The 11,030-nt window shown below is 38.5% G+C and overlaps 1 protein-coding gene across 1 annotated transcript; it reads right to left on the bottom strand.

Moving 5' to 3' along the window:
* Nucleotides 1–9,931, bottom strand: ARHGDIB (Rho GDP dissociation inhibitor beta; the record flags this gene model as incomplete). Its single annotated transcript, XM_084255241.1, has 5 exons — nucleotides 1–200; nucleotides 1,929–1,992; nucleotides 5,560–5,636; nucleotides 8,965–9,048; nucleotides 9,754–9,931. The coding sequence occupies 5 exons, from the start codon at nucleotides 9,929–9,931 to the stop codon at nucleotides 1–3; spliced, it is 603 nt and encodes a 200-aa protein (XP_084111367.1).
* Nucleotides 9,932–11,030: the final 1,099 nt, after the last annotated feature.

Raw genomic sequence — 11,030 nt, 5'->3', positions numbered from 1 at the left:
TTATTCTGTCCACTCCTTCTTAATGGACAGGTTCCACTCCCAGGTAAGATGGTCATGCTTGTCATCATCAGTGAAGAAGGACTTGTTGTGGTAAGTGCCTCTGGCCAACATGCCCTTGGGAGCCTCCTCCATAGGAGTTAGGAACTCATATTCCTCTAGCCGAGGTCCATAGCTGCCAACCATATATACTGCTTTATCCACTAGGAAGAAAGAAAAGTTCATTAGGGTAAGAGTCTGATAAAGGAAAAACATGCACACTGGAGAATTTGGAGCACAGCTTATAGTGATTAAAGTCAAGAGCTATAGTTTTCAAGCCTGGCTAAACATGAGCTTTACCTGGGACCCTGATTTTTTTAGTATTAAAATTTTTTATATCTGCATGCCTTTTAATAAAAATTTCCTTTTACCATCTCCCAAAAACTATGGTTCAGTAATCTGCTATGGGTCCACAGAATTTTTAAAAGCATCACAGATGATTCTAGTATCAGGAAAGTTGGGGAATGTGCCCCAAACCAATGTGGATCAAGATTCTTCTTGTGAAGATGTAACTGATTATACCATAGAAAAAAAATCCCAAACTAGTTGAGACCTGAGTTCTGGTCTCAGCTCTGTAACTACTTCCTAATATATACAACAGTTTCAGAGTCCCCATCCCTTTCTCTATGTAATGAATTCAAGGGTCTTCTATCTACAAACTATCCATCTACAGTATATTGATTGGAGATAATAAGGTACTAGCTGGTGATCAGAATGAGCAGACTTCATGGATGGAATAATTGGATGGAACAAGAAAATACTTTGGTTAAAATAAAAGCAAAGAATTGGGACACATGGTGAAAACAGACAACCAAAGTTATTTACAGGTTAGTAACTGGGATATATACTAAGAATGGCTTGGGATTAGCAAGTATAGTAAAGGTGAGTAGCTGGACAGACAGCATGTCATTGGCTGTTATGTGGGGTAAGTCTGAAGGAACAACTACAGACACATCATTGTCTTCTTGCCTAAGTTAGGGAACTTAATCTCTATGCCCAAAGGAAAATAGAAAACTGAACTATTTTTTCATGAGACTATGTATTGGCCAGACTAGTTAAGATCCTTCAGGTCAACACTCTTCTATGAGATCTGAGTAACTGAGTGGTTCTCTACGTTGTGCAAATTTATGAAAAAAATTCTCCCCATCTCTTGTTTATGGGTTTGTTAGAACTAACCTACGTATTATTGTTTCATCTCTCTGGGGGAAGAGAGTCCCTCAGGTAAAAGGAAATGGAGAAGTTCTGTTACATTTCTACTTTTCATTTCTGCCAGTAGTGAAGGAAGAAAACTGAAGACAGGTTCCCAAGGCATGCACAGTTCAGGTACAACCTATCAAGTACAACTGTAGATGAAGTAATCTTAGGTTATTTGCCTCAGTTAGCTGGCTTTTCTCAATTTGAGAAAGTTTTTTTTTTCTATTTGTTTGTTAGGAACCCCCCACCTCTACCTGTCCTCCCAGTTACTCCCAGCTCCCATTCCCATCAGATACATATAACATCAAATAGGTCTTTTCTTATCCTATTTTGGATTTCTTTGACACACAAAAATTATACCTATGAACTGCTTTTTTTTTTTTTTTTTTACTTTTGAGATTACTTTTATGTACGTTATTTCATTTAAGCCTATCTTGGTTCCTCTTCTCCTTTATGAGTAATAAAGTTGAATTCCAGAAGCTAAATGCGGAAGGTTAGTAGCTGACCCAGTCTAAACTAGGTTTCCTGAATGTAGACTTGCCGTTAATGTCTAGGTTAGAGTTATGTGTGCGAGTGTGCGTATCCACAGCTTTTAGCAGATTCTAAACTAAGTCTATGGTGAAAAATTGTTAATAACTAGAAGATTAAGTAACAGTTAGAAGGGGTGTTTGGGACAGTGTACAGTGTGGGTCTCTTACCTTTCATCCCAGTTCGGTAGGTGTGCTGAACATATTTCAGGCCTGACACAATGTCCTTGTTCACCTGTAGGTAGAAGGATCCAAATAATTCCGATTAAAGAAGGTCTTTTCTTTTTCCTCCTCTTTCATGATGATCTTGCCTACCTTTTCTGAGGTGAAAGGACCGAAGATTTATTTCAGAGTAAGTGTTGTTACTACTATCATTTAGTGTGGTGGTAAGGCAGAGACGAGAGCTGAGATCATAAGGTTCGATGTCAATCTGGTTTTCATCATCGAATGCTGTGATTTTTCTTTCTAGGGGTGGGGTGATTAATTAAAACATTGTCTCATATGCTTCGTTATATTTCTCCTTCCTCAATGATCCAAAAAATGGTTTTTGAGTTCCTCTCCCTGATATTAGTATCCAAAAGACTGTCCTTGTCTTAGGACGGGTTACAAGGTACCCATGGAAATTATTACTATGTAAAGATCTGAAAATCCTAACCTCAGAAAGGATCCACCTAGCATATGAAAAACAAATAACTGGGGGGAAAGTCGTAGTGGAAAATTAGGTCTAGAAGATGGTTGTTCCGGTAATGTAGCTGTGATTTGAGTCTACAGATGAGGGATGGGCCACATGAAAACATCCTCCCCATATGTAAATAACCAGTGAAATCCACTCGTGTCTGCCAAGCATTTTGGATCTCATTTCCAGACGTTGTCTGAGATCTTGCCACTTCCCCAAGCCTTTCAAAGAAAATTCACTAGAGCAGAATGAAAATATAGACAGGCCAAGCACTTTGTTTTTCCATGATTCATTTACCTAGGTCTGAACTGGACTGTCTTAATTTTATACAGTAGTCATGTCTATACAAACAAATTAAAGTGGACATTGCGTCACTAGCTAGAGAGCTTGGTTAATTGTTCATCAATATGAAGAACTCATGCATCTTAAATTATTTCTCCCCAATAATAATTATAACTCCCCCCCCCATTTTTTTGAGAAAATGAAGAAACCAATCTGTCAGTGTACATTTTGTCTTGTTGGCAATGAGGTAGCATAGCAGTGAACACTGCCATCTTATGTTCTAGACTGTTATTTAGTAAAATCTGAAGTATAAAACTATTGAAAGCAGACAGAATGAAAACAGCTTCATGGAGGAAACAGTGATAAAATGAAACCCAAATGTTCTGATTACTCTGACTCCCACAGAAATGGGGAAAGTGAATGCATCATTCTAGAAGTCTCTAAGCTGGTTCCTTGGATCTAGCAGGAGTTTGGCGGAAAAGCAGGCCAAGAAACAGAATAATTGTGAATAATAAATGCTACAAAACAAAGAGTCTCCTTTCTACATCTTCTCGAAGAATCCACTTCGTATAAATGTGTGTGAGGATAAAAAATATTTTGAATATTCATAGCATTCACTTCCTTTGTCTGTTTGTTCCTCCCCATTATCTCTTCCATGCTCATAGAAAGAAGCCTTGGTGACATGAATAAATGTGAGGACTGTGGAAGTTAGATATACTACATTTTCTTGGGAGGCAGTAGGAAAAATGAGAGAAACTAAAAGAACCATCCCAGGCCAAGTTTGGGAGAGTGTTACGAAGTTTGGGGGTATAAAGAGAAGAATCCCGAGAGTATTTGAGGGATAATGAAAGAGTATGTTGCTGGTGTTGTAAATACAAACTTCCTTGGACATTATTCAAGAGTTTTTAGTAACAATTTAATTTGCTTCTCAAATGTTTTCAATTTTGAGCTGGTGTTTCTGCTAGGGGTAGCTCTATGCTGAGACAGGGCCCAGGGTGGTTCAACTCCGTGGACTATATACAGAGAGTGGCTTTTCTTCTGTTAGAGACAAGGCCAGATCTCTGAAGAAGATTTGAAAACTCCTTTCTGTGCCCTGTTCCTCCATCCTCTTAATGTGTAGCCCTGATGGCCAAAGACCCACACCACTGCAGTCTTCCAAGCTTCTCACCCAGAGCAGGCTTTTCCAGGCTTTTCCTTCACATCTTATTCACATCAAAGTTTGTTTATCATATTTCATTTGATAAAAACTGGGTTACTAAATTGACAAAATAGGACAATAGCATTAATGATTTAAATTTGGACAAATAAGTAACCCATTCTAGGCATATTTGAATACAGTTCCTTACCAGACTCTCTCAGGTCCTTCAGTAATAAAGAACTACAGGAAACTACAGTACTGCTGGAAATAAGTGAACCATAGCTCACTGTCTATTATAGATTAGGCTTCAACAAATATTTTTGGAATGAAACTTTTTTTAGGCATGTTTGTGTATGGTAGAGAGATATTGTCCATGGAATCACACCCTACACCATGGAAAGGATTCTGGCCCAGTGTACAAATTGAGGGCAGATGAGGTCTTCCTTAGTAGAGACCAGACCCTGGAGGATATGTCTGAGTGGGAATGAGGGACAACCAAGGCAAACACAAACAATTAAAAGCAAACAATAAATTTCTGCCCTGTTTGTTTTCCAAGTCAAGGTGACTTTACAGTTTTGGCTGCTCATTGAGTATGTGTCTATTCATTCTTTATCAGTTTCTCTCCTATTTATTTTTTTTTAAAGATTTATTTATTTATGTATACAAGAGCTGGGGTACAGGCTAGAAATGTGGGGGGTGAGAGGATCCACCAGAGACATAGTGGGTAACAGAACAGGCAGACTGACTGAAATATACTACTGAGGGGAGCAGTGGGCGAGACAGGAGAGGTCTGCCTCGCCATGTGGGTTTCCCCCTGGCTGGCTGGGGATCGAGCTTGTGATGCAGAGGCTGCCAACTGCTTCATAAAGCGGTGCTTAACCCCCTGAGCCACCAGGGAGGCCCTCTCCTATCTATTTTTGATTTTATCTGGTTACCTGCTACATAACTATAAATGTTCCTAAAGTATTTGTGACTTTTTAATTTTTTAAAACAAAATTTTATTGATTTACCGCTAATTTATAATACTATATATATTTTAGGAGTACAGCTTCACACCTCTATTTTGTTATAAGCCTCACCTTACCCACTGTGAATTTCTAGTGCCATTCTCATTATCAAATTGACCCCCCCACCCCATATCCTTTTCTCCCTCCTTCCTCTATAACTATAATTACTACTTCCAGTTATTTACCAAGGACCATGCTCTCTGGACTTATATAATCATTGAGCAATTACAGTTGAGTCTGTGTCTTTTATATTTTCTTTTTCTATTAATTGATTCATTCATTATCTATTTCTTAACAATTTTTCCCTAAATCTCTCCTGTTTGCAAAGTTTTGTGTGAAATATTGGAGGGAAGGGCTCTAGTCTCTCCGTATCTCATGGTGTTTAGACTGTGCAGGAGAAATGACACAAATCGTACAATACAGAGCAGTGTGTGCCTGGTGGAGGTGAATGTGAGGAGTTCATGGAGAGAAGAATCCCACTGACTTAAGTGATTCATGGGAATAGTTGGGAAAAGGCAGGAAGCAAGGGTAAGTTTCAAAGATAGAGTTCAGAGATGGGCAGAAGATAGTCTTAATCCAGGGGAACAAAAGAAACAAAAAGTATGCCAATGTGGTAATGTGAGGAATTTGACTTTTTCTTTTCCTGTTGATAGGAAAAATTTAAACTTTATGAAAACATACATGGCAATGGTAACTTACTTTGAAGTGAATTTTGACTCTATATTCAACACCTTCCTTGAGCACAAAAGTTTCTTTTTTGAAGGCTTCAAGATCCCCTGTAGAAGTGAATTTAGAAAGAGTTTATTCTCCTGGGAAGGAGATACACTAGAGGACGAATGAAATCTTTGCTCCAGAGCCATTTGCTAGGCCCCTCATAACAACATGGTCCAGATGGCTCTCAAGTCAGAGTGTTTGATATTAGTTGCTGTGCGTACCACACTTGAAATGCCTGAGATCTTATAGCTAGAAGAAAGACATATGATAGACCTTTTCTTCTAAGTTTCCTGACAGCCCTAAAGGTATACACTACCATTAATGAGTTATATGTAAAAATAAGACTTTTTTCATTGAGATATAATTTACATATAACTTAGTTTCAGGTGTATGGCATGATGATTCAATATTCCTATATATTTTTAAATGATCACCATGAAAATTCTAATTAATATCCACCACCATATGTTGTTAGAAAACAATGTGTTTTCCAATAGTCAATAATAAAAGCAAAGTTATAACCTATCATCCTAGAGGGAAGTCTGAATTATCTTTTTATTCTGTTTATGAAAATGATATTGCATACATGTGGTAAAATGAAGAGGTGATTAAAGAATATGTCCCTACCTTCACATAAAGAAATATACAGAAAATGTACTGGAGTAGTAGCTATTGCTTTTGTAGATTTGGTAATGTTTGCAGTATTTTCTAGTTTTTAAAAATGTACTTGTTTTTGTTACTTTTTATTATTTTAAATAATCACTTTTGTTCTTAATTTTGTACTTGCATTTGTAGTTTCATATTTTTAAAGGCTAGTCACTTAAGGGGAACAAGAGAAACAAAAAGTATGCCAACATGGTAATGTGAGGAATTTGACTTTTTCTTTCCCTGTTCAGTTTCAGACTCCATAAAAACAGGATTTGCCCCTAGTCTCTTAACCCTATTCGAGAGGTAATCTTTCTCTGTTCTTCTATGTGATCCAGCGTAATTTGACAGTCAAGTGCATATGTTTGCTTTGCATAGCTCTGTTTATACACTTTTTGCACATAACTGGTACTAGCATGAGATATATATGTATTTAGAGAGAGATCTATATATCTAATATATTTATAAATTATATATGTATAGAGAAATCTAATTATCTCCCTCCCTCCCTATGATTTAATTCTAAAGCTTCTTTATGCCAGAAAAGGGGCAGACACCTTTTCCCTGCAATATCCTCAAGCCCTTCTGAACAGATTTTGTGTGTGCTATTGAGACCTTATCTTGAAGCTGACAATTGTATCTGGTAGTGTTACACAATCACACAGGAAGAGGTCTGAGTTCTGGAGGGATGCTAGAATGTGGGGGTAGTTAAAATGGTGTGTTTGCTCTAATGATTTCAGTTGAACAGGAAGTGTGTCTTCTCAGCCTCTGCTTTCCTCCCTCTGACAAAAGCCCATATAAGGAAGAGAGTGGATCTTTCCTGTGTGAGGGGAACTACCTTGCTGCTGAGTCTACTGTTTGAGAATTTTGCCTTGCTGCTGCAGGGGGCCTTGTTGCCCCAGCCAGGTAAGACACTGGCAAGCAGCTAAGAAAAGGGCCTTCCACCATGGGGGCCGAAGCTCAAAGAGCCTCACATTGTGGGGCTGAAGAAAAAGGGCCACACACTGTGGGCCAAAGATTTTTAAAGAACCTCACACCATGGGGCTGAAGATTAAACATCCCTTTGTTTTTTGTTCTTGGTCATAAATAGAAAAAACTTCTCGAAATATACATTGGGCAATAAATTATACGTATAAGAATATTGTAAATACATGACATGGAGAATTACCTACTTAAAAATTAAACACTGAATAATTTGGCCCACTTGACAATGGGAAATAATTATTGTGAAAGAGCATGCCTGATAAGCAACCCAGAGCTGGCTGCGATTTTCCTTTTTTGGAAATTCCGTAAAGAAGCCTTGTAATGATTCATAAAGTTGATTACACTAGGAGTTTTTAGGTAGAAAAAAGTTCTAATAACTGATTACCGGGAAGCAACTGGTCTCTATCCGCAGGCTGTATAGCTAGAGGAGTCTCCTGATATTGTAGCCTTGGTGATAGGGATGTCCCAAGGACTATTAGCTGTCTTAGGTAGTTGTTTAGGCTGAAATAATGAGTCTAAGTTTTAATAATCTATTAACTTTTAAGGTCGTTTCTTTTCTCAAAACACGTAGGTGCCAAAATGTCTCTGGGAAAGGAATGTACTGATTGTTTCTGTTTTGCTTCTATGCATATCATGATGTAATCCCACCGCTTGCCTTAATGTATAAACACCCGCTGAGACCCTCAGCTGGAGATAATTGCACCAAAAAGAGTGTCTGTCTGCCTCACCCCCCTCCCCTCAGCCCTCAAGTTTCGCAGATGCCATTGCATCCGTTCAGGGACACCTGACCCGACATTTTGCTGGAGCTGGTCTTTGGCACCTTGCTTTGTCTCTCGAGTCCACTTTTTGAATTTGGTAGCGATTTATTTTCATTAAAGATCTGCCTTTAATGCCCCCAAACTCCTAGATCTGTGGTCCTTTTCTCATTTCTCTTAGAGGCTACTTTCCCTCAAGAAGGTGGAAGAACATAACATCTTAATTTGTATATTTTTTTAGTGGGGGGAATTTGTTTATTTGACAAGAATCAGAACCTTAAGCTAAAGTTACAAGTACTTTAAGTAAAGTAACAGTTACTTTAAGTAAAGTAACACCATTCTTCAGGAGGTCTTAGATTGCTCCTTGCCTTCAGGTAAGTTCTACAGTTGATAAAAGATCAATCCTCTCTTTTTTTATTTTTACATAGAAGAACTGGGGTGAAGGCCAGAGGTATGGGGGGGGTGGTAAGAAGATTCACCAGAGACAGAGAGGGGAACAGAACAGGCAGATTTACTGAAATACACTGCTGAGGGGAGCAGCTGGCGAGCCAGGAGAGGTCTGCTGTGCCATATGTTGGCTAACTCCCTGGCCAGGGATTGAACTCAAAGTGGTGAAAGCTCTGAAACCAACAGGGAGGCCCAAAAATCAATCCTTTCTTTGGTATTTATATTTTAGGAACATTACAATTCCAAAAGTATACAACTTGCTTCTTAATATTTCTACTAGCAGTTTTTCACATGAATAGTAATTAAAAATCTGAAGTATTATACAAATAAATATATCCAGTACTTATGCCAGCATACTTTTTAATTAAATAGAGGCAGAGATTGGGCTTTTCATTAAGCTTGGTGAATACTGTGCACCCTCCAAGCAATGATTTGTGAACTGGCCCTAAGATTTATCTCAGTAGGGATTCCTTTGGCCAAGTGAGACAAGGGATAGATACCAGATTACCCCAGCAATATAATTACACACCCCCTGAGCAGACCAGATATGTCCACTTACCAGTAAGGTCCATGGTGATTGGTCCAGGAGCACTCTCACAAACCAAGGTAAGGCGGGTGACCGTGACATTGGGAGCTGATGGGTCTGCAAGATTCCAAAGGGAATGTGAGCGCAGGGAAGAGACATATGCATATAACTGTATATATGTGTGTGCATGTGTGTGTGTGAGTGAGTGTGTTTGTGTTTGTGTGTGTTTCAAATAAGACAGAGAAATATAAAAAGAAACATGATGTCTCTACAGGGAGTAGAAATGGAAATGGAAGTGGCAGATTCTCCATGCTTGATCTTAATGGCCTTATAAATTACAGCAATGTTATTTCTGCTGCAGGCACTTGTAGGTCCATCTCAATTAACTAAGGGTAGCCACTATAGCTGGGCATCCCTCATTCATATTTTTGGGCCATGTTTTATTTTGTCATGTATGTGGAAGAGATGAATGCTTAGGTAGGACTGAGAAGAGAATGAAGGAGAAAATATGAGGGAGAGTATGATTTTTTTTTTAATTGAGGTTACTTTAGTTTACAACAGGAGAAAACACAATTCTAAATGGTAGTCTGGAATGCTTTCTAAATTTTCCCTATGTGATATTTTTGCCTATTGCTATTTCTACTTGCTTCTTAACCCTAAAGAAGACTTAATTATACATAACTTTATGAGCCTCTAACGATGTGGCTCACTCATGTAACCCTGGAAGTACTCAGTACTCTCTCCTTTGTACCTGCTTTCTAGTAGCTGAAATATGTGCCTGATCTGGGCCTTTACACCTGCCCCTCTCCCCCATATACACACCTGCCACCACAGGGCCATCCCCTAGGAGCGTTTTCTTATACTTAGTTAGACTTTCATCATCTTTGTCCATCTCCTGCAGTTCTTTCAGTGACTTCTGAGGTGGAGGCTTGTAATTGAGCTTGCTGTCCAGTTCATCATCACCCTCCTCAAGGTGTGGTTCTGGGGTCTCTTCGGTCATTTTGATCTCTGTCAGAGAGAGAAGTTGCTAGTCCATTAGCTAAAAGTCTGTGGATGTGAAAAAAAAATTTAGGCCTGTATTTACACCATCCTTGCCCTAATAGGCTTCCATAATTATCAGTGATCTTTCAGGAGAGTGTCCCTGATTCAACCTCTTATAGTTTTTCATGAAATTAGAATATAATATGTTCCAGTTCCTTCTCTGACTTGCCTGGATTTCTTTGTTGTATGATGACTATCTCTTATTCACTGAGTAAAACTGACAAGGAAGAAATAACTAATTTGTGAATAATATACTGTAAGTGAAGCTAAATAGCACAAACAGACCTGAATAATGAACAACTAGACCTAGTTCAAATAATTTTTTTAAATTGTTGCAGTCCTCTAAATCTGTCCCAGCTCACTAGTGTCAAAACTCTCATCATGTACAATCCCAGGTCTGATGGTTTCCAGAGGCTAAACACTTGCCAAAGAAATTTGACTTTTTCTTCAGTTTCCCTGAACCCCTGAGAAATCTCACAAGTAATGCATGAGGAGTTGTGGCCCTTGTGATGCTACTTGAGGAGTCTGAATGATTCCCACTCAACATTGCTAACAATTCCTTGAGGGTAGGTAGTAGATTCTGTGTTTCTCTTGAATGGAGCATAACATATACAGATAATTCAGTGTTTGCTGAACATTCTGTTCTTTTGAACTGAATGATAGGAAGGACTCTTTAAATCCCTCTACACCAAATTGTAAGTATCAGTACATCTTTGCTACCCTTCCATCAATCTCCCCACTTCTCTTTTAGTACCTCCCTGCCCAATCAGATTTCCAGTGACTTGATGCTCGAAAGCCTCACCTGAGCATACACTGGAGTTTGTCTGCTTCCATTGTCATGTACATTAACTTGTTTTGTGTTAAAACATTGAGGATCTAATAAATTCATTCCACAATTAAGGGCTACTGACTGGAAAACAGATTTAAAAAATAATTCTGTTAGGGCATATGTAGTAGGTCTTTTCAGAGCTAAAATGAAACTTGGATGTGATACCTTCCAGTCCTTCAATAATCATTGAGAAATGGACATTCAGAGGTTAAGAAAATTGCCCAAATTC

The sequence above is a fragment of the Talpa europaea genome, assembly GCF_964194135.1.
Source record: "Talpa europaea genome assembly, chromosome: 15".
NCBI classification, from domain to species: domain Eukaryota; kingdom Metazoa; phylum Chordata; class Mammalia; order Eulipotyphla; family Talpidae; genus Talpa; species Talpa europaea.
The sequence above is the reverse complement of the archived record's forward strand: the minus strand, read 5'-3'. Positions and strand labels throughout refer to the sequence as shown.